This window comes from Mixophyes fleayi, chromosome 11 (genome assembly GCF_038048845.1).
Source record: "Mixophyes fleayi isolate aMixFle1 chromosome 11, aMixFle1.hap1, whole genome shotgun sequence".
Lineage (NCBI taxonomy): Eukaryota > Metazoa > Chordata > Amphibia > Anura > Limnodynastidae > Mixophyes > Mixophyes fleayi.
The window spans coordinates 78,152,970-78,176,526 of NC_134412.1; the positions used below are offsets into that span (position 1 = coordinate 78,152,970).

Below are 23,557 nucleotides of genomic sequence, written 5' to 3' on the forward strand. Positions count from 1 at the left end.
TACAGGATAGGGACAGATTAATTAATCTTTAATCCCACACTTGCAAAACACATTCAAATCAGATTCAGTCTGGACCTTTTGGATGAAGTGCATGAATGTAGGCGTGTCAATCACAAAAGTAGTGCTAAGCCGTCCCTAAACCTCCCCATAGGCAAACCGAGGGGGGGTTTCCTAGTACCTAAAATCCCCCACTGCCAGCCTGGGACACTAAATGCTTGAGGTGTCTGGACCCTGGACACTGATGAGACTATTAATTTAATGCTGGGGCGGGGGGGTTTGGGCACTATTAATTGAATGTGAGGTTGAGTTTGGGGAAAAGGAGAGCCATTTCTTAAAAGTGAATGCTAATTATTTAAAGTTTGGGAGGAAATAGTATTTACATTTAATAAATAAACCTAATAATTTAATGCTAGGATTGTTTGGGGGAAATGGATCTTTTTATTAAAGGTGAATGACATTAAATTTACTGTTCGGGTTGGTTGTTGAGAGGCCTAATTATTAAACGTGAGTGCTTTGGATTTAATATCAGGCTGCTTTGGGGGAGGAAGGCCTACTGTGTTCACTCATTGCTGAGATTTTTATATCCTGTACCTGTCCTTTCTCCAAACAAGGACCCAACATTCCAGGATCTAGACAAGCAGCAACTGAGCTTAGGACACGAGCACCAGCAACAAGTAGTGAAAGCAGCAAGAACAGGTAGGAGAGAGCAGGACAGTCTGTCAACTGTACTGACATACTCAGTCAGGACATTGTCCTGATTGTAGGGACAGCTGGGAGGTATGTCCTGGCTCACACAGCTCTGCTTGAAAAGGGAGAACTGTGTGCACCTAACAGTAGTACACGCAGCATTGCCCATGTATATGATGGGGATAGAAAGAGTTGGAGAGCAGCCAAGCACTGTCTAAAGTTATAGCCACGCCCCCATGCATGCTGGTCACGGCCACTGGCGGCATGGTGTGGCATCCTCCCCTAATCTTACATGCATTGTGCAGAGCTATGGTGAAGACTCAACTCTCCCAAATCAGAACAGTTGGGATTGTAGAATATTTGGTGGTTATTTAGGATGTGTATACACAGCCTGTGTTGTCCCTGTATTTGAGCGGAGTTCTGGCCACGTGGGACAAAGCAGGATGAACGCGCCGTTTGCAGTAGCTTTCTCCCCTCATCTATGCCCCATCAGGCAATCTCCCAGCAGTAGCCATCTGAACAACCCTCATGGGGATCATTAATACCTCTTAAAGTTCCATTTGAGCTGAAGTCTGTTCCACAGTTGGATGCAGCTCAAGCAGAGGTACAAAATTGGCCGAAATCCACTAAACTGCCTCGTGTTTAACCATGTGCAGCCTTCAAAGCTTCTAAAGTGAAAACATTTATTTTTTTTCTCTCCAAAAGATTAAATGCACATTTTTCACCCTTCCAAGAGCATAAATGATTTCCAAGGCTGTAATTGTGATAGATTTGCAGGAGGTATTCGTTATTCCAGTTTATTTCTGTCAAGGAAGCCAGCTGTATCATGTTGAAACACAAATAAATCGCTCATTACAATGCGGCCTTTGTATTCTTACCTCAAGATAAGAGAATGACTCTCCCATTTCCTACACTTTGTGTGGTGGAGCCAAAATGAGAAAAAGAAGGAAGGGTCAAAAGGACAGAGGAGCAACCCTCCCCCCCCCACCTTTATAAGTATACCTGTCACCTACTCATAACAAAAGGCAGCCATTTTGTGGGTTGTACCAATACTCAAGCTATCAACGCATAGACATATGACTGAGGCACAAAGCACCTCATGCCTCCTGACTTGATAAGCCGCCATATCAGGACCACTGGCTCCATCTACAAAATGACGATCAGTACACATAACAAAACGGAACTTCTGGGGTCTTCCCTACAAACTTGGACCATCCAGAACCTTCTAGGTCTGAGCCCCTTTTACTTTTTAATGCTCATATGCAGATTACATACGAAACTCGGCAGCAACCACTGAACAACGTATAAATTAATTTCCGGGTGGCTTGGACATTCAAGGAGATGTTAAATGGGTTAAAAAAGTACAAAATAATGTGTTCACTTTAATTTATTTTGGTTAGTAATTTATCATTAAGACTGGTTAATTAGTTCATTCCAATTATTTTCTATAAACTATTCTGACTGTTTCCCCAGGTCCCGTTATTTGTCTATCAGTTGTACGAGTTGGCAAGTGGGATGAATTGCAAGCCCTGGATTAAGCGGTTATGTAAACCTATCATTATATATAGGTCAATTTAAGGGTTTTAAAAAACTAACAAAAACAAATCACAGCAACCCCTTTGAGGATATGGAAGGAGGACAAATATTTTAAACACTCCCAATCCCCAAATTATGGATACGTGTAACCTGCATCCCACATAGAGAAAGGTTACATAATTCCTGGGGTGCACATTTGAAGTATATTCCCAGACACACAAACTCTCTCTCTCTCTGTTACTCCAGTACTGGGATTCATTAGCAGTAGAGTGCATAGGCAAACCGAGGGGAGGGGGGTGGGGTTCCTAGTGCCTGGAAACCCCCCTCCAAGCCTGAAGCACTGTATAATTGAGGTGACTGGACCCTGCTCCTGCTTCACACATCTCTGCTTGAATAGAGAGAGCTGAGTGCACCTAACAATAGTGCACGCAGCATTGCACATGTATATTATGGGGATAGGAGGAGTTGGAGAGCAGCCAAGCACTGTCTAATATTATAGCCACACCCCCATGCATGCTGGTCACGCCCACTGGTGGCGTGGTGTGGAAACCCCCCTCTACAAATCCTGCGTTTGCCCCTGTGATGTGAAAATGTATAAAAGGGTTTGCACAATGGAGATTATTTTTTTTTAGTCTGTACATTGATAATGGTAATCAGTATGAGGACAGCAAGAGAACGTTTTGCAAGAGCGAAATTGAATTGATAAAAAAGGTTGAATTTTTACACTGGCCGGGGAGCCGGACATCACAATTTACACACAATAGTCTGTAGCTGGAGGATTTCTGCAACAAAACTAAAAACCACATTGACAATGGGAGACCTTTTGCTGCTAAAGTGCACATAACAGTCTTAATTGATGGATAAAATAGGCTACTGCAGGAGATACATTTTATAAACCCTGCTGCAGCCTTTTAAGCAGATTGTACATTTAGTACCTAAAATGCCAATAATGGAAGAAATACACAAGACGACAACCAAGTCATAACAAAACAAAGCAAAGAAAAAAAAAAAAGGTTTTTCAAAAAAGGCGTCACATGGAGTAGGCCAAATTAGTTGATCACAAAAAGGTAAAATGTATTGCATTAGTGTACAATCTCTCATGTTTCTTACAGATTTAATCAACAGATTGTATGCTCTCTAGGAAACTCAAGTGAAATAGGGCAGACAATATCAATTTTATCAAGATCATCATCAGCTATTTATATCGCGCCACTAATTCTGCAGCGCTGTACAGAGAACTCACTCACATCAGTCCCTGCCCCGTTGGGGCTTACAGTCTAAATTTCCTAACACACACACACACACACACCAAGGTCAATTTGATAGCAGCCAATTAACCTACCAGTATGTTTTTGGAGTGTAGGAAGAAACCAGAGCACCCGGTGGAAACCCATGCAAACACAGGGAGAACATACAAACTCCTCACAGATAAGGCCATGGTCAGGAATCGAACTCATGACCTCAGTGCTGTGAGGCAGAAGTGCTAACCACTCTTTAAGCCTTCCAGTCTCCCACTTAACTACCTACCTTATCCTCTGCCTCTCCCCCTTCTTTCCCCTGCCCTGCCTCCGTCCCTCTACTCTCCCTCTGTCCCCTGCGTTTCTCCGTCTGTCCACCCCTCCCCTTAGATTGTACGCTCCTCTGAGCAGGGCCATCTCTCCTCCTGTTTCCAGCACTTCTAACTCTGCTCTCCAGCTACTTTGCCCTCCTCCTCGAGGGCCCTCCTCCCCCCCTCTGGGGGTCTCCCTGTCTTCCGCGCCCTCCTTTTGGGCCCCGTTGTTTGCGGATACTCCCCCCGCCCTCACTAGCTGTGCATTGAGCTTACTGAGTTACTGTGCTTTATGTTTACTGTACTGTGCTGTCTCACCTTGTATTGTAATTCGTTTTTGTCCCTGTACAGCGCCACGGACACCTTGTGGCGCCCTATAAATAAAAAATTAAATAATAATAATAATAATAATAATAATAATAATAATAATAATAATAATAATAACAACAACAACAACACCCACTAAGCCACTGTGCTGCCAAATCGCAAACCAGGGCCTGTGAAAGCACTCTGGGCACCTTTCCCTCGTACGCATACCATCTCAGACGTTAACCCTCTAATCCCCTTGCACTGGGTGCACAGCGTCATCTACTGCTCCTCTGTGTCAGACTTTTGCAAGTGTTGGTCTAACTGTGTTTCCTCTTTGATGGCGCAGACACTGGGAGTGCGCCGTGTGCACAAGCCCCTAAAATAGCCCTGGTTTTTCTACACGCAGTGCAGGCATCCAGCCTGTGGGCTGTTCCAGTATGGAGCCCGTCAATTTGCTAGGGTCCAGTAACATCCCTTAAGTACTGCCTGACTAACATATATGAGGTAATTCTTCCTAGTGAACTTGAAGGCTACAGGTTAATGGCTATTCGTCTGGCCTACAAAGCAAACTCTTCCACGATGTAGGCAACAGGTCCACTTTAGAAAGTAAAATACAAACCTTATTTTAAGTGATATACCCATATTCCAGATAAAATATCAGCCCTAAACTCTTGGAACAGTATCGCTTGTTTGAAAATGGCAAAATATCCCTCAGACATGGAACTAACGTGAGAGTTTAACTCAGTAAAAACGACTTTACAATAGCTTAAGTTTTGGTTAAGTATATCTTGCAGAGAAGAACTGCTGTGTTGCATTACTGATAGGGTCACACCTTGGTAAAACAATTCCTAGCAATTCAGGAAACTAAACTCAGCCACAAAGGGCTTGGCGTTTCCTGCCTTTGGTTTCAAACTGTAATTTTCGCAGCACAAAAACAAGTCTGCCCACCAGTTAACTGGATCCGATAAGATCTCCTGTGCGCCGTCTCTTCACAACTGTGACCAAGAGATCAGCGGTGTACGATGTCACTTTCCAAAAGAAAAACCAAAAAAAACCACATTCCCACACAATCTGCTACAGACTCAGGTCATCTTACATTTTTAGATAAGTGAAGGAGGTAATGTACTTCAAGTCTCACAAACTGAACGGTCCCACCGAGATTTGCTGAGTACTACTCTACTCTATGCCAACAGCAACACTCTAATTCAGGGGTCAGGGAACTTTTTTACCTTTTATAATTAGATACGCTGACATTACCCCTTTGATTTGAAAGAAAGGAAATCATATTATTAATTATTGGAATGCAAAATTTTATTGAATCTATTCAAAATTTCTTTGAAAGCTTCAATTTCAAAACTTCAGGTTTTGGAGAAATGATGTTGCTTCAATTTTTGATACAAGATCATCAATATTGGGGCATTTTGATGTCAGAGCAATTTGGATACAGTCTTCAGCGGCCAATCGATTTCTCTGCTTTGTTTTTATGTTCGTTAGAGTGGAAAATCCTTGTTCGCAACAGTAGGTTGTTGCAAAAGGCAGCAACTTTTTGACTGCCTCCTCATGTGCAATTTTGATGCCTTTGCAGCTGTTGACATCCAAAAATATGACAGATCTGCTTTGTTTTCAAATGCAATACGTGCTTCATTATTGCATCGAAGCTCAAGAAGTGTCTCTGCCAACCCTTGAGGCTCTTTTGGTACAACAGCAATTTCACATTTAAAGGGGTCTACAATCCAACTGACAGCATGTGAATCTGCAGCATTACCCCCAAGATTTTCATTTTTACCCCATTTGGGGTCATTTACCCCTGTTCCCTGACCACTGTTCTAATTGAACCAGTCACTTTGACCTTGTATCCAGCTGGGCAGTAAGGATGTAAATAGGATGTAACGTGCACTGTACAGGTGGAGAGATAATGTAAAATATTTAGACAGGTCATCGACAAGGCACAAATTGGTTGGAGGCATAATTGAAAACTGCTCAGTTTTTTTTTGTTTTTTTTTTTAAATCTGGTCCAACAAACTTTAGATTTTATACTCTGTGCTTCGCATCCTCATAAATGTCCCTCATTGTTTCAATATTTACTGTCTCTAATGTGAAAAGGATGCAAAGCTCTATGTTTAGTAAATGAAAGCACCTGCCTCAGTATTGACATAAGTCGTATTGTGGAGCGCAAGTTAAAAATGTACAAAATTATTTAGGAAGGGGGAAATCAGTGTATCCTAGATCAACTCCAAATTGCAGTGGTAAAATAAAGCTGCTGGGTGTTTGTGTGCTACATGCAAATGCAGTCAATGTTTTTCCAACATGCAAAAGGTGTACCACTTAGCTGTATTCGCTTCTAACGCCCAACAAAATTTATCATTTATTTATATAGCGCCAGCAAATTCCATAGTATTTTACAATGACATCCTCACTAATGCAATATCAGACCTAACAGTCATTTATTGTACCAATCGCACGATAATCGGGTGAAAAAGCTGTAGTGTGTACCTAAGTCTTAAGCTGGGTACACACTACAGGGTTTTTGTCCAATAATCGGCTCAACCAGCCGACATACGACCGCTCGTTCAAAAGTCGGGTCAGTGTGTGTAGGGACACGATGGTCGAAAGTCTGCCCAAATGGACGATTGTCGCCTCATTTGGTTGGTCGTACCGTTTAATATTTTTGTTCCAATCTTGTTTCCGTTGTGTAGTGTGTATAAACTTCCGACCGATCCACGACAAAATTGCAATCATTGCTCACGACAACATGGCTGTAAAAAGTTGCTAAAGGGACGTCCGCTCTTCCTTTATCGTCCTAAACAAGGCTAGTGTGTATGCAGTCCATGGACCGAGCGATCGGACCATCGATCAGATGTAAAATCGATCGGCATAAAAAAAAAAAAATTGGTGGAAGATTCTGTAGTATGTACCCAGCTTTAGGCAAAAGTAAATTTGCTTAATCACATGGACAGTATAATAAGACATTTCAAGAAATTATATATTGGTAATTGTCAAGTATGATGTATGGGACTTGCCCTAACCGTTTCCATAGCTCCCAAATTAACGTCTATACAAAGTCTCCAACGTCTGACTTTACATCAGTAACTTGCATTTTAAATGTGCTCATTGCACATTTTAACTTGGGTGTCTACACAGCACTGAGCGCCTATAGGGTAGATCTCCAATTTTAGCATTGCAGCAAGTTTTACGTAATTTGAAAGCAAATAAATATAAACACTCCAGATTGCAGTATAGTAAACTATGGTCATGAAAACTTTTAAAAAGCTTTCAAGTTTGAGTTTGTAGGAAGCCAAAAAAAAAAATAAAAAAAAAATCACAGACTACACTCAAGCCATATACAAAGGTTAAAACAGAAGCCACAACGGCATCCAAGAAACGATCAGTTAAAATACAGAGGATGAGTCACATTGGACCTAAATGAGAAAGTAGGATTCACACCACACACACACACCCATCTAAAATTACGTTTTTGTTCTACAAAGAGGCGACATAAGCTGTGCCAACGAGTCGTTGTGTAGAAGAGCCAAGATGGGAAAGGTCACCACCTCCTACCGCAGGCTGCCATAATCTGGCAAGTGTGCGACACACAACGCTGCTCAGTGTCTGGAGAGCTGAACATAAGACTGTAGCAGTAAAGTGACTAACCTTTACACAGATAAGATGGTTACAAGAGCATCAATTATTAACAAGAACATAAAAGGTTATATAACAATATAGATCAATGGTCTGGCCAAACAGTATTAAAAAAAAAAACCCTATCACAGCATTTATTTTATAACAATCTAATCATAATAGAAAATTAAAGGTGGGATGTGATTAACATGCCTATATCAGGAATTGTCTGTCGTGGGAAGCTGTACACTTATCTTCTTAACTAAAGGATGTAAAGAAAATGTGCTGCATATCTACATTATACAGTCCTTCTGTTGCTATATTTTTATTTATTTATAAATCATCCAATCCCAAGTGCACACACGTGTAAAAAAAACATATATATCTACATATACAAGTTAACCCGTGCATGATACTCATGCATTCTAGTCAAATCAAGCTACTTAAGGTGTTAAAATGGTTCTTGTCATGCATTTGGGGCTAGGCCAGGCCTCCTCAGGGGAAGAGCGTTACTTCCCGACATAAGCGCCTTTTTTTTAACGTGGTTTTGTCCACATGTCACCATCTCATCATTCTTCTCCATCACCTCATTCTTCATCTTCATCGTCTTACTGTTCTAAAACCTCTCGATACACAACGTTTCTGCTAAACACCTTATCGCTGTGCTCAATCAATCTTCCTTGAAGGGCAGTATTCATAACCTGCACCTTCACATCACTGCTTCTCCATACTCATGAAAATGCAACATACAATTGTCCATGACCAAAACACAGGCTCTGGCAAATAAATACCCACACGGTCAAGAGTTTGAGCCCTCAAATCGGCAATTTAGCCTTTACTACCCTTCCCACGGGGGGAAGGGGGGGGGGGATGATGGAAGTTAACTGACTTCACTATTATAATTTTTTTGTCAAATCATGTCAGTATACCAAATTTCAGGTCAATTGGACGAGCCCTTTCTCAGAAAAAAAGTTTTTCACACACACACACTAACACACGCCGCTAGGCATATTATATGTGTGTGTGTGTGTGTGTGTATATGTATATATATATATATATATATATATATATATATATATATATATATATATATATATATTACACACACACACACACACACACCTCATGTTGCAGAGAAGATATGGCATTGCTAAAGGGAAGATATCAACATTGTATAGTCATATTATTCTAACACCATGGATTGTGTGGCAGACAGACTTCGAGCACACCTGGCATCCACACAATGCATTAGAACAATTTAGGACTCCATAACCACCAGGAAAACAACAGACATGAGCGGTTCAAGTGGGAGGATACAGAGATTGGCAGACTTGACGAATGGAAAAAATTTTAAGCATTCGTTCAGGAGCGTGTACGTGCGCTCTATGGAGGCCTCCAGACAGGCATGGGTGTGCTAAGCCGGTCCACTTGTGTGTGCCAGGACATGAGGGAGACCAGAATTAGATACCCGAGAGTGATGTGAGGACAGGGCAAGAGGAGGGACCAGGCAGTGCAGAGGTGTAAGAGACAAAGTGACACTCCCAATCAGCAAAAAGCGTCAGCTCTTGGGATTAGGCCACATCTCAACTGTGATTAATGCCAAGAACTCCGCTGGAGAGAGATAGATTTCCCCAGAAAGGGCACCTGTTCATTTGACAAGAGTGTGTACAGCACAATTGTGCCTACGTCTGGCCCCTTTAACTAAACCTGCATTACAAACACCCACAATTCATTAGAGGAACAGGTATCGCTCAGCCCTGCTGTAGGATAGTCTGCATGGTTCTACCGCACCCCACAAATCGGGGCTACACAGAGAAACCTTCAGTATGAGAACAAGATATACAAAATAAAGGCAACCTACGGTAATTCCAACCAAGCTTGATGGTGGAAGGACTATGGCTTAGAGCCACCTAGCAGCCCTTGAACCTAAATGTCTCACAGTCATTGCAGTAGCAAATCATCATCATCAATTTATTTATATAGCGCCACCAATTCCGCAGCGCTGTACAGAGAACGCATTTCACATCAGTCCCTGCCTCATTGGAGCTTACAGTCTAAATTCCCTAACATACACACACACAGACTAGGGTCAATTTTTATAGCAGCCAATTAACCTACCAGTAGGTTTTTGGAGTGTGGGAGGAAACCGGAGCACCCAGAGGAAACCCACGCAAACACGGGGAGAACATACAAACGCCACACAGATAAGGCCATGGTCGGGAATTGAACTCATGACCCCAGTGCTGTGAGGCAGAAGTGCTAACCACTAGGCCAAATGCTGGGTAGTACCAACAAGTAGTATAAATGCCTGGTCAGAGTCCTGACCTTAAATAAGAAATATTGTGTCAGGACATGAATTGGTTTATGCAAGAAGAGCGAAATCACTACAATTGCCAAACAGATGTACAGGAGAGGTTTGGTTGACATTAGTCACAAAGTCTAAAAAGGTTCAAACTACCCCCAACAATCAGACAGCAATGCTAACCACTGTGCCAACAACTTAAACCAGGTAAATAAGTTACGTTTACAAACTTTCTACATTTCTGCCGTTTTGTTGTTAAAATACCAAATATTTATGTAGAAATTTCTTCCACAGTATTAATGTTTACCATAAAAGGTAACATGCTATGCGAGTCATTAACAGTAACCATAAAATGTGTTATATGAGCTATTCAGCGGTGCCTGATTTATCATAGCTTATATTTATTATCAGATACTATAAGTAATTTCATATCCAGGTTGATTTATGGGAAGCCCTGCATTGGTAGGTTGTATGCCCATTCCTTTCCTATGCATTGTAACACTTTGCACTTAATAATACATGTGCAGTTGGCTTTCGCACTGGACACCTTGTCTAGTGATATACGGTTATAGGATTATGTTGCGTTAAGATGGTCATAGATTTTTCTTCTAATATATGATCACCATTACAGCTTGTGTGCATTAGAATGCAGCAGCAGATTCACAAAAAGGCAGCACAGTGGTAAGCATTGCTGCCTCACAGCACATTTTGGAGTTGGTATAGTCTCCCATGTTTGTGCGGGTTTCCTCTGGGTGCCCCGCTTTCCTCCCAAACAAAGACATAGCGGTAGGTGTATTGGCTTCTGACAAAATTAGCTAGTGTACATCTAGTGAAGGTGTTCATGCAGGAAATATAGATTGTAAGCTCCACTGGGGGAGGGACGGATGTGAATGATTAAATATTCTCTGTAAAGCACTTTGTAATATGTAGGTGCTTTGCAGCACGGTGGCTCAGTGGTTAGCACTTCTTCCTTACAGCACTGGGGTCATGAGTTCAATTCCTGACCATGGTCTTATCTGTGAGGAGTTTGTATGTTCTCCCCGTGTTTGCGTGGGTTTCCTCCAGGTGCTCCAGTTTCCTCTCACACTCCAAAAACATAATAGTAGGTTAATTGGCTGCTAACAAATTGACCGTAGTCTGTCTGTGTGTGTGTATGTGTGTTAGGGAATTTAGACTGTAAGCCCCAATGGGTCAGGGACTGATGTGAGCGAGTTCTCTGTACAACACTGCAGAATCAGTGGCGCTATATAAATAAATGGTGATGATGATAATGCTATATAACCAACAGAATAATAAAAAGGGTTATTTAAAAATAAATAAAAATACTCCAGCTTAATATTTTGTTTTGCCAGAGTCACTACCTACAACTAGTAGAAAAGGATATAGGGGAAACGGCTACAGAGATACACTTTCCTGTAGGCACCTGCATGCAACGCAGAGCTAGAAACCAGGAAAAGTTTGACTTTAAAACATCCAATGGAATGTTGGGGACATCCAATGGAATGTTGGGGACATCCAATGGAATGTTGGGGACATCCAATGGAATGTTGGGGACATCCAATGGAATGTTGGGGACATCCAATGGAATGTTGGGGACATCGCTGATTGAACAGCTGGTTGGTGTTCTCCTTTAATACAGCATTCCTGGTTACTCATTACATTTTCACTGAGCCGCTCATTGGCCTCAGTAAAGCCCCCTATTTCCCAGGGCTCCTCCCTATCTGTACTATACCACTGGAAAATTACCATTAATATTTTAGAGGGGCTGCTCAGATAGGCAAGAGCAGCAGGACCAATAAGAAACTACAAGACACACTCCCTGTGCTTGTCAGTCGCATTTTCTATCATCAGGCTCAATTTGTTTCTGGAAGCAGTTGTATGCAATGTATAGAGCACAGCACCCCACAATGCTGACTAGTTTTATAAATACAGTGCTAAAAAGCACAGAATGAAGAGTGCTTTACCTTTCTATTTAGTAAAAGCTGGTGGTAATATACAAAACAATAAAAGTTGGAATCTAAAAGTGGACAACGCCTTCCCTTAAAATATGAACTGAACAACATTTCCAAAAGAATAGATGTTAAGGATATGCACCACATTGGCTAAATATGTTACAAAAAAAACCAAAAACAAAAACAAAACAACCTACACAAAAAAAAACAAAAAAAAAAACAAGCAAACCACAACAAACGGGAAAAAAAAACCAAGCAAAAAAAAAAACAAAAAACTAACTTCAGGCAACTCTATCACTCCTTCACCCATGAAGACTTTGTTGCATAGAGATTTGGCTCCCAACTGGTCCCCATTACTCCTGCATAAACAGAGGCTACTTCTGGAACGTTGTATTTAGAGTTTAGCTACGATTCTTTTGTACACAAGTCCTCACTTAGACAATATTTTCTTAATGCTTAACAGCAAGAACTTAGTTTGTTTGTTGTATATACACAACTTTTGCATCTTATAACTCTGTAATAAAAGGATTGACATTTCTACCCAATTCCCTGCAGCCATGATCTTACCATTTTATTTTTCCAAACAAGTTCAGCATTTGTTACATCATTAAGGACAACGGCAACGGATGGAAGTCCAGGTGGATAGGATCTACGCAGAATATAAACAATTCAAAATTCCCAAACATCTCAGCAGTTTCACAAGATGGGAATGTGCTTTCCAAACTAAACCAGTTTAAAAAAAAAAAAGGGAATATCACACTGTCTGTACACCACTTCAACTGGCTGCTAAATATAACAGTGTTGGCAGCCATTTGTTTTGTGCTGCAAATGGCTACCAACAATATATTTATACTCTCTCCGTCCATTTTGCTGGCCACCCCCCTCCCCCACTGAATCTGTCTGGTATGGCCCCCAAATCTCACAAAATCATCATCACCATTTATTTATATAGCGCCACTAATTCCGCATCGCTGTACAGAGAACTCACATCAGTCCCTGTCCCATTGGGGCTTACAGTCTAAATTCCCTAATATACACACAGAGACAGACAGACTAGGGTCAATTTGTTAGCAGCCAATTAACCTACTAGTATGTTTTTGGAGTGTGGGAGAAAACCGGAGCACCTGGAGGAAACCCACGCAAACACGGGGAGAACATACAAACTCCACACAGATAAGGCCATGGTCGGGAATCGAACGCATGACCCCAGTGCTGTAAGGCAGAATTGCCAACCACTTAGCTACGGTGCTGCCCACAAAATGCCAAAGAGTGATCCCAAATGTTGATACAAAGCTACATGCTGCTAGATTAAGGTGTACACAAAGGAGCACAAATTAGATCTAGTGCACCGCACAAATAAAATGCTAAAAGTAGTTTGGCGCACGGGACTCGCCGTCAAGATGATACATTAGCACGACATTATGGCATAAATTAAATAGGGAGTGTGTCAGGACTATGGGAAGCAAACAGAATAGGATGTGAATATCTAGCATGCACGCTATGGCATAGCGGATATAAATTCTCTTTTTAAATTACAACAGAAAGCGCCACAAACTGAACCATCTGTGGTGGACATGTGAGGTGACAACTTTTACTTCATATGTCCCATATAGTTTTAGGTGACCCTATAGCGTGGGCCTGGCCAACCTGTGGCTCTCCGGGTGCTGTGAAAGCACAAGTCCCAGCATTCTTTGCCAGAATATAGCAGCTGATAACTGGCAAGACATGCTGGGACTTTCACAGTACCTGGAAAGCCATACGTTGGCCAGACGTGAGATATAAATAATTATATATTAGAGGGGGCACACTAGACTATATGGGGCCCTATGAGGCTATAGGATATATCTTTATATATAAATTGTATGCCAGCCAGCCTCATGCCAGGGTGCCCTCACTCACTATGTATGGGTAGGATATCACAGTAGAATCTCTGGGAGTCCTGCAGATGATTACACTATGCGCTTCTCTCCTCATCTCTTACCTATTGAGAATTTAAAAGCAGAACAATGGAAGTGTGGGGACTTAAAAATGGGCGATTCAGCTACAGGACAAGGGGAAAACAGTTTTTCTAGTGAATGGATATGTAGTTTTCCCATGATTATTTGTTCAGCTCACAAAATGGCTGCCTCCACTGTATGTAGCTGGTGTTTTTCATTTTGAGCCCAAGGTGTGTGTATAAGTAATAAATGTAGGCAACATTTCTGTCCAGTCCTATATCGTACAGCAATTCTTATCTGTTAAATCACGCGCACGCACCTATTGTACCATTTTCAGAACCATATTTTGAAGTACTATAACCACACAACTCTTGTTAAATATCACAACATGCATGAACCACTTTAGGACAATTCAAATAAATAGTACAAAATCCACATTTTGCTTCAGTCTCTTTAAAACACTGCCCCCCCCCCCCAAAGAGAAACGTACATAACTTTCAAGATAAAGATGAATTTTAGTGAAGATTAATGTACATAATATCTAGTCAAATTGGGTTGGCACCAAAAAGCCAGGCCGAACAAAGCATTCATCAGTGCAGTAACATGTAGCAGAGTGTTTTCTGCCAACAAGCTACAGAGGAGAGGGGGAACATAAGCTACATAATATTATTTATTGGCTCAAACTGCTGGTGCTGCAAGGACTATGCTTGCAAAGCCACAAGATCCATTTGCAAATGCATGTGTGAATCTACAACTGTCAAGGTCCTTCTAACAGGATGGTTCCAAATAATAAATGAGCGTACCTACACATAAAATACTATATACAAATGATAAGTGTGAGCCACTGTTGGATCTCACCACTTTTGTATTTGCTAATGTCTGCAACCAAGACTTCTACTTTAATGAGGTTAGAATCAGGATTTTATATTTAAATTGAGGAAGGACTATGCCACATTCATCAGGCGTTCATTATCATGAACCATCTAAGTGGATCTTTGGGCAGCACGGTGGCTTAGTGGTTAGCACTTCTGCCTCACAGCACTGGGGTCATGAGTTCAATTCCTGGCCATCTCTGTGTGGAGTTTGTATGTTCTCCCCGTGTTTGCGTGGGTTTCCTCCGGGTGCTCCGGTTTCCTCCCACACTCCAAAAACATACTATTAGGTTAATTGGGTGCTATCAAAATTGACCCTAGTCTCTCTCGCACTCTCTGCGTGTGTTAGGGAATTTAGATTGTAAGCTCCAATGGGGCATGGAATGATGTGAGTGAGATCTCTGTACAGCGCTGTGGAATCAGTGGCGCTATATAAATAAATGGTGATGATGATAATGCAAGTGACGAGAAAAGGCTATAGTGAGCAATTGTAGAACTAAAGTCTGCATGAAACACAGAGCGTGTTACACTGTTGAATGTACCCGTCACCTACAGGCAGTGGATACAGCACATCAAATCACCAATAACCAATGTCATCACCATGGTAAGAGGCAAACGGCTCTGTCTGCTATATGGTTTATACTGGTATCATCAGGGCAGTAACTTGGGATGTGCAAGAGGGGCACCTGCCCAAGGTGCAGAGCTGAAGGTGGGCTCAAAGCCATGCATATTTAAGGTTAGTTGGGTTGCAGTTGATGGGCATCAATTTGCCTTCTTGCCCCAGGTACTAAAACTTTTAGTTATGGTTCTGCTTACCACACCCATTGGTGTTTTTTTTTTTTGGAGGGGGTGGGGGGGGAAATGCTGCCCTTTTCACGTTGTGCTTCTATCGCTTTTAAACGGGAAGCCTACAGCGACCCTTACAGTGGCAGTATAAACACAATTAACCGCAGTTGATATTAATTTGGGGGGGGGGGGGGGGGTGGGGGGGAAACCCCAGAGTGTATAAAATATTAAAATTTGTATCAGCCAAGACTGGAATGATTTAAAAGTGTGGCTATTAAGCCCAAGTCTGGTTAAATGTAGTTTACTCAGACATCACAATTTAAAAATAGAAAAATACAAAACGTTATAAATAACTAAAATTTAAAAAAAGCTGGACACAAACCACAAGCAGACTGCAGCACTTCATTCTCCTTCCGCCTTTTCTATTGGTGTTTCCTGTCTAAATCTGGTGGTTCCGGTATGGAGATAATGATGCAGTCATGTGCTGGTTAGGTTATAATGTATCGCTCAGTCTACCCAAGGGCATGTCACAATCATATTTTTTAACCTGAGAGTGTTCCTTGTATAGCACGCAGACACAGGAACTCCTTTGAACTTTTGGGATGGTTTGCCAAAGAAGAGTTATTTATTGTATGTTGAAAGTTACACTTTAAAAAAATAAAACAAAACACAAAGTATAAAGCATTGTGTTAGTATGAAGCTGAATAGTGCTAGAGGACAATGCACTGAACTAATCTCACCCACAGCACTGTAACTGCCCATAGCAACCTGCCAGTTCTACAATTCCATCGGCGCCTTGTGTGGGAGGGAATCGAACACAGAAACCTCACACGTGCACAACCATCCCATTGAAAGGGACATACATTTATGTCAATAGACACCATTTCAGATGAAGCCATTTATTTCAGTGCAGAAACCAATTTATTCTACCAATAAATCACACAGCTAACACTTGTATTTCACAGAGTACAAGGTAGCAGTGAAATGATTTTACACAGCGGCTCCCTGATCAGAATAGATTCCATTCACATTTTCCCCACCCCCAGTTAGAATTATTATTCTGCTACCTTAAGCTGGGTACACACTACAGAATTTTCCACCAACTTTTTATGCCGAGCGATTTTACATGCGATCGATGTTCCGATCGCTTGGTCCATGGACTGCATACACACTAGTCTTGTTTAGGACGATAAAGGGAAGAGCGGACGTCCCTTTAGCGACTTTTTACAGCCATGTTGTCGTGAGCAATGACTGTAATTTCGTACTCACTGTTGTGGATCGGTCGGAAGTTTATACACACTACACAACGGAAACGAGATTGGAACAAAAATATTAAACGGTACGACCAACCAAATGAGGCGACAATCGTCCATTTGGGCAGACTTTCAACCATCGTGTCACTGCACACACTGACCCGACTTTTGAACGAGCGGTCGTATGTCGGCTGATTTAGCCGATTATTGGATGAAAACTGTAGTGTGTACCCAGCTTTACAGATGAAGTGTATCCAAACATCTCTTGGATTGCAATCTCATTTGGGTCGGAAGGCGTACTTTACCTTCTGTTTCATGCCATTGTATGTAATTTGTTTGCGTTAGGATCCTCTCAATGTACAGAGCTCCGTAATAGGCCGGCACTTTATTAATAAAAGACTATTGATCGGAAACTCACAAATCCCAGAAGCCAGGAAGTCAATGCACCTCACTGTCGAGGCCAAAGTTTAAATATCTTCCTTGGTTCCTATAGATCCTGGGGTCTCCTGAAGACTACATTTTCAGAGCGGGACTGGCAATGTCTGGTGCCATCAGATTTCAGGATGAAATTGTCCCTAGTAAATTAACTAAATAAAAAAAAAAGTTTTACTACAGAAAGCAACCAGTCTGTCAGGCCCCTGAAAATCAAGTACAGAAGGTTCAGGCAGCAAAATTATATTGTCCACCAGGTAGCATAGTTTGATTAGCAAATTAAAAAAAAATGTTTTGTTTATTACACACAAAATAAAGTTAACACATTTTGAAGAAAAAAACAACAACCCACACATAGAATATTTGGTGTGCCAAGGACTAGATTAAGCATTGAACTGCACTCCAGAAACAAAATAGACTCAGAAAGGGTACAGATCTCTCTCAAACAGTTTACATAAGTCTGAATCAAATCAGTTTCTAGTGCGATTCAGACTCGCAGGACTAGGGGGTAGATCATCATGACTTATTTATATAGCGCCACTAATACCGCAGTGCTGTACAGAGAACTCACATCAGTCCCTGCCCCAATAGAACTTACAGGGTAAATGTATTAAACTGAGAGTTCTGCAACTCGCAGATTTTTGGCGACATTTAAAGCTAAATTTAAAACGGCAAGGTCCTTAAGGGCATTTTTTTCCCTTCAAGACACTGCCGTTTTAAATTTAACCGACAAAGTCGCCGAATATCGACGAGGTTGTAGAACTCGCAGTTTAATACCCCCAGGTTTCCAAAACACCAACAAATAATTACTGAGTGTTCAGCATCTGAAAGCTGAGCGACCCTACATATCACTAATAGTTTATCAGGCTACACATCCTGAAAAACAGGCCACTGACCAGGCTAAATCATCAGTCATCACATCTTAAGTCGGATGGTTGAAACGATGGCTAAGGTAGAAAGTGTATCTATGCCTATTACACAAGTGGAGACTGCAGGACACAGAATAAACTCCTGATCTCAGTATGCATTATATATTTGGACCCTTCTAAGAAAGCTATAAATAGAAATGATGCTGATTCCATAAGCCGTTTCATTGATGCATTAAATTATATATGCACAAGCGCCAGTCTATAACAGTTAATGAGCCATGAACACAAGTCAATAATTACTAGGGGAAGAAAACCGAGGAGAACTTTTTCAATCTAAACTGAAAAATTAACTTGCCTCGTGTTTGATGATATTTAGAGTCCCACAATGTAAAATAGACTTCGCATGTGGACATTAGAGGAGAATCTCTAACCCAATTGTAGGCAAAATATTTTACGTTTGTATTTATTTTTTAAAGGGGTTGTATCAAAAACATACAAAGATACAGTTATTAGAACATTACAGATATACACGACTATAACAGATTGTATTTTCTTTGATTAACCTCTATAAAGGGGCCTAACCTATAGCCACTGCCCAATCACTAATTTATAGAGCATTGGATATTTTAAAGGCCCATTGCATCCAATTGCTCTATAATAGTAGCCCTTTAGGATATTACAGTATTGTAGCATAGCATTAATCTGCAACTTAAGCTGCGGGTTAATGCATGACCCACCAGTAGCTGTGGTCACTGAGACGACAACACAACCCTGTTGCTCAGAAGACTTAGAGTGCAGGAGAAAACCAAATCTATTTATCAGTATGGCCCCCACATATTGAAAGGTTCTGTCTAATACCACTATAACTTCTTCATGCAAACACATTAACTGAAAGGATTCAGAAATAGAACTAGTTTTACAGGATGGATGTCCTGGGAGAACAGAGACTCATGTCAGGTCATTTATGAAGGGTAATTTGGCCGAAATACACCTTTCGACCACTGGGCACTATGGTTTGTGCATGGGATCACAGAGCAAAACAGGCACATTACTAAACTGCGGGTTTGAAAAAAAATGGTGATGTTGCCGATAGCAACCAATCAGATTCTAGCTGTCATTTTGAAGAATGCACTAAATAAATGAAAGTTAGAATCTGATTGGTTGCTATAGGCAACATCTCCACTTTTCCAAACCCGCAGTTTAGAAAGTCTCACCCAAAGTTTGCAAACTTCAGAGGGAAGGAGTGAAGGCATGCCCTTTGAAAGGTATGTAGAAGAGGCCTAGTGTTCCCATTTATATGGAGCGGTGCATAAACGAGATTATTGTAATGAGATGGGGGGTGGGGCATTTACAGGAGCATATCCTCATACACACAACACTTCTCAAACACAGTGTACTGTGTAATAAGCAGCACCCCCCCTCACCTTTCAGTCATCAACCAGCCCCAACGCAAGACAGGGATGTCTGGTTTCCATAGTGATAGACTACGAGCAATTGAAAGGAGTAGCAGCAAATGGGTATGAGACTGGACTGTTTTAGGAAATGCCCTACAAGCATCCCATCAGTGTTTCCACCTCCACCCACAAGCTAGCGCATTTACTGTATGAGGCTGTTCCAAAGTGCGGAAAGTAATGGACCTTTCAGGGCGGATCACTTGAGGTGTGCTGGAGCAAAATTCAAGGTATTTTGTTGTGTGTATCGTATGGGAGGCCCACGGCAGCCCGATACGCAGTTAATGATAACCACTGATCATACCAATATTTCGCGAACTAAGGCAATTTGCTACTTTTTTAGCCCTTGGGCAATTTCTAGAGAACCCCCCCACTCCCAGTATTTCCATAATGTTCCATTTCCATTTAGTCAGGCTACAACCCACAGAAACCACCACAAGTCAATGCACCATATTTGCATTGACAGTACATTATCCTAAACACACCATCTCTGACTGAAACACTGCGGGACTTTGCCTCCCCCCCCCCCCCAAATAGCACTTGTTTAACAACAGACCTAACATGCATTAGGACAAGCGCCATTTTGTGCCACAACTGCAGCGTACTCCATAATGTGCTGTTGTCTCAATGGTAAGCTCCACCCACTTGTTAGCTAAACCCTGCCTCCACGTCACGAAAAGGTACATGAAATATACACCATAACCTGATTTATAGTAAAGTGCTCTGAGTGGAATATTTTAGAATTTATTTTTATTTTTTTTGTAAAAAAATAATAAAAAAGGAGCTCAGGTTATACAACAGGGGGGTAAAAACTGTTTTAAAAGTGTATAGGTTTCTATGATAAGTTCAATTGGAAATATGAAATACCCAGACGAAGGTACCATTAGGTGTACATTCACTGTCTTTAACAAAAAGCATTGGTCACCAAAAAAAGTTAAGAGTGGCAGCCATTTTGTGGACTGAACCAATATTCAATGAAAATACAGCTTATCCATAAATTAAGAAACAGTACCTTATGTAAATTGCCCTCAGTACCTGGTTCCTTGTAAATTGATACGCTGCCTCCACTCTATGCAGGCGACAGGCCAAAACCATGCTCATTGGTCACAAGATTTGCTTCTTATTTCACAATCTTTGCAAAGTGCAGCCATAAACTCCACCCATTTTTATTTTATATGGTAGACCAACAGACAGTCCCTCCAGGCCTATCTATTAGATATGTCAGAACATTCATTTGGACAACTCTTTCCTAAAAGGATCTGGCTGAATAGCACATATTTTAAGAATCATCCCAATTCATTGCCTGCCATCTCTGATAAACTTAAATAAAGGGCTGGAATTTGTGCATCTCCAATACAGGCGTTTGGACTTATGTGTGCATCTAATTGTTAGTGTTTATTTCAATTTCCCATATGAAAAGCTAGAACAGCAGCGATTTGTTGTTGCAACAGTTTACGGATTGGATGACATCAGCACCCATCCAATCAGTTGTCGCATTCACTTCCCAATTCCCACCCTAGCACATTTCAATTACTTCGTAGTCTTCTCCTTTGCTGTGGAAAGGCAGGGCCTGAACTGAAGAGCCAGTAGATAGCCCTACATTAAAGTGCTACACAACTGGAGCAGGAAATACAAAGAATGAGTTGTCCTACAGTGGAAAATCCGCTTACGGAATCTTTAAAAACGTAGCACAACTTTAAGAGTTTTGAGAATTCTTTTTACACAAACATGAACTGTGGGATGGGCAGATCTTTAAACAAGAGCGCTCTTGCAGCAAAACCCAAGTCTCCTGAATTCTCAAGTCATATTCCTGAAAGCACTTCTTGTACAAAGCTACAACATAGGTTTGGAGGTCCAGTGGAGTTAAACTTCAATGTAGATAAGGTGTGGATGGAGTCACTACACAAAACTGCACCATAGCCCTAGTCACTCTCAAAATTCAAGTAAAAGATCACATAACCACTTTGCATTTACATACATGCCTGATACACATTTACAAGCGCATTCAATCTATATATTTTAAACACGCACCTGGGACAAAACAGTATGTTACCTTAGCTAAATAATGCAGCACACGTTAAATGCTCAATTATATACAGTCTCATTTGATGCAATGACATTTACATGCACCCAACCTGTGTTATAAACACTTATTAATATTAATACCAACTTAATGACATAGTATTATTAGGTAGTGTCATTCTTTTAAATCAGATACTTAGAATTAGTTTAGAGCTATACACCCAAGTGTAAAGAAAACCTCTCATGCATCATTACTACTATTCCTTGGAACCCTCACCCTCTTCCTGAGAACTTTGAAACTCTACTCTCACAGAGGAGGAGGGAAAGCAGGGGAGGGGGGGTGAGGCATATGGCTACTCAAGTCTATCTACTCTCCCAGCCTGGGATGTAGATTGGTAGCTAAATTAAATTAAAAGCCATGGCTGGTCATAAAGAAACCAAAGAGGGAACACATCCCCCCTGCTAATGACCGGATGTTATACTCCTGCTTACCTTGCAGCTGGGCTGACAGCGTTTCATGCTGCTGCTTGAATTTCAAAGCCTGGGCTTCCGATGTCCTAGATTTACTAAGCATGTAGTTGTATAAGTAGACCCCAGTGCCCAGCCCCACCACGGCCAACAGGCAGAAGCTTGTATGGAGAAGACTCTTCTGCCTCCTGCTGAATGCCCCAGTGCCCATGATCCAACACCCAGGTCCCCCCCCAGCCTTATTACCACCCTTCACTCTGGCATGGGCACCAAAATGCAGTGTAGGAAGCCCCTCTAGTATCAGAGTCCCTTCTAGTACCAGGATGTGATTCTTCTCCTCCTAGCTGAAGTCACCAGCATGGTGTTATGGGCATTCTGACGCCTGGATCATGTCTGCAGTGTGCCAGCATGTGCCAAGCTGGTCCCAGCTCCCCCCTAAATCCACAGCAGGTCTGTGCAGTCACATGCAGTACAGATAACTTTAGATAGCACTAGAGGGCTGGCATGCATGCCATGCCTGCCTGGTGAGTGTGCCAGCTTCTATGCCCGGTGTCCTGGCAGCAGCCGAACTAGGAATCCCTACAGATCCCCCTCCCACGCCGTCCAGATCTCTCCAAAAACTTGCAACATTTTCAAAGAGGAAGCAGCGCTTCCAGGAGATGAGTGACAGGGGGATCGTCCAATGGCAGATAAAGCAAAGACACAGCTTCTAAGGGGAGGGAGGGGCTGCTGCTCTTAAAGGTCTATTAACCATTTCCTCATCTCATCTGTCATCATCATAGGCTGGGGGTATAAAGTACCTGTCACCACAAGAGGCAATAGAAATATATTCCTTGCACGAATGCTCCTTCAGCATTGTTACATTATATAAGTGCACCACAGGAGTTTAGTTCTCTGTTTAAAAAAAAGATGCCAAAATGCAAAAAAAAAAAGTCCCACAAAACTTGATGCCTCTTGTTGCCTCATTATAGGTATTCCTGACTTGTCTGACACTGTCAGGGTATGCTAGGACTTGTAGTTCCACAATACCTGGAGATCTTGACCTTACTGTGTATACAACAGATGTTGGTAAACATCACAGATAGGCTGTAAATGCAGATTTCAGAATCATTTCACAACTTCAGAGATTTGGGGGTATATTTACTAAACTGCGGTTTGAAAAAGTGGAGACGTTGCCTATAGCAACCAATCAGATTCTAGCTGTCATTTTGTAGAATGCACTAAATAAATGAAAGCTAGAATCTGATTGGTTGCCATAGGCAATATCTCCACTTTTTCAAACCAACCATTTGTTAAATCTAGCCCTTGAGGTTTTCTTTGTGACTGCATTTGCTTTATACCAGTAGTGCCTACATACGTCTGATACAAGCAGCACCCACATAATTTACATCAGCAATGCACATGCATTATATTAATATAGTTATTTTAGTGTAATCAAATAGGAAAAAATAATAAAGCATTTTCATGTATTGAGCTACTGCTATGGCCATGCTGTATTTGTTAAATTGGCTCCT

At 41.5% G+C, this 23,557-nt stretch overlaps 1 protein-coding gene across 2 annotated transcripts in view; it reads right to left on the reverse strand.

The window, feature by feature from the left end:
• Window positions 1-22,706, reverse strand: part of LOC142106812 (uncharacterized) — a 75,193-nt gene extending 52,487 nt beyond the window's left edge. For both annotated transcript variants that reach the window (XM_075189836.1, XM_075189837.1), the window contains exon 1: window positions 22,068-22,706. In XM_075189836.1, the coding sequence (XP_075045937.1) occupies window positions 22,068-22,254 (187 nt within the window). In that variant the 5' untranslated portion in view covers window positions 22,255-22,706. The remainder of the gene's footprint in view (window positions 1-22,067) is intronic.
• Between the last annotated feature and the right edge of the window lie 851 nt (window positions 22,707-23,557).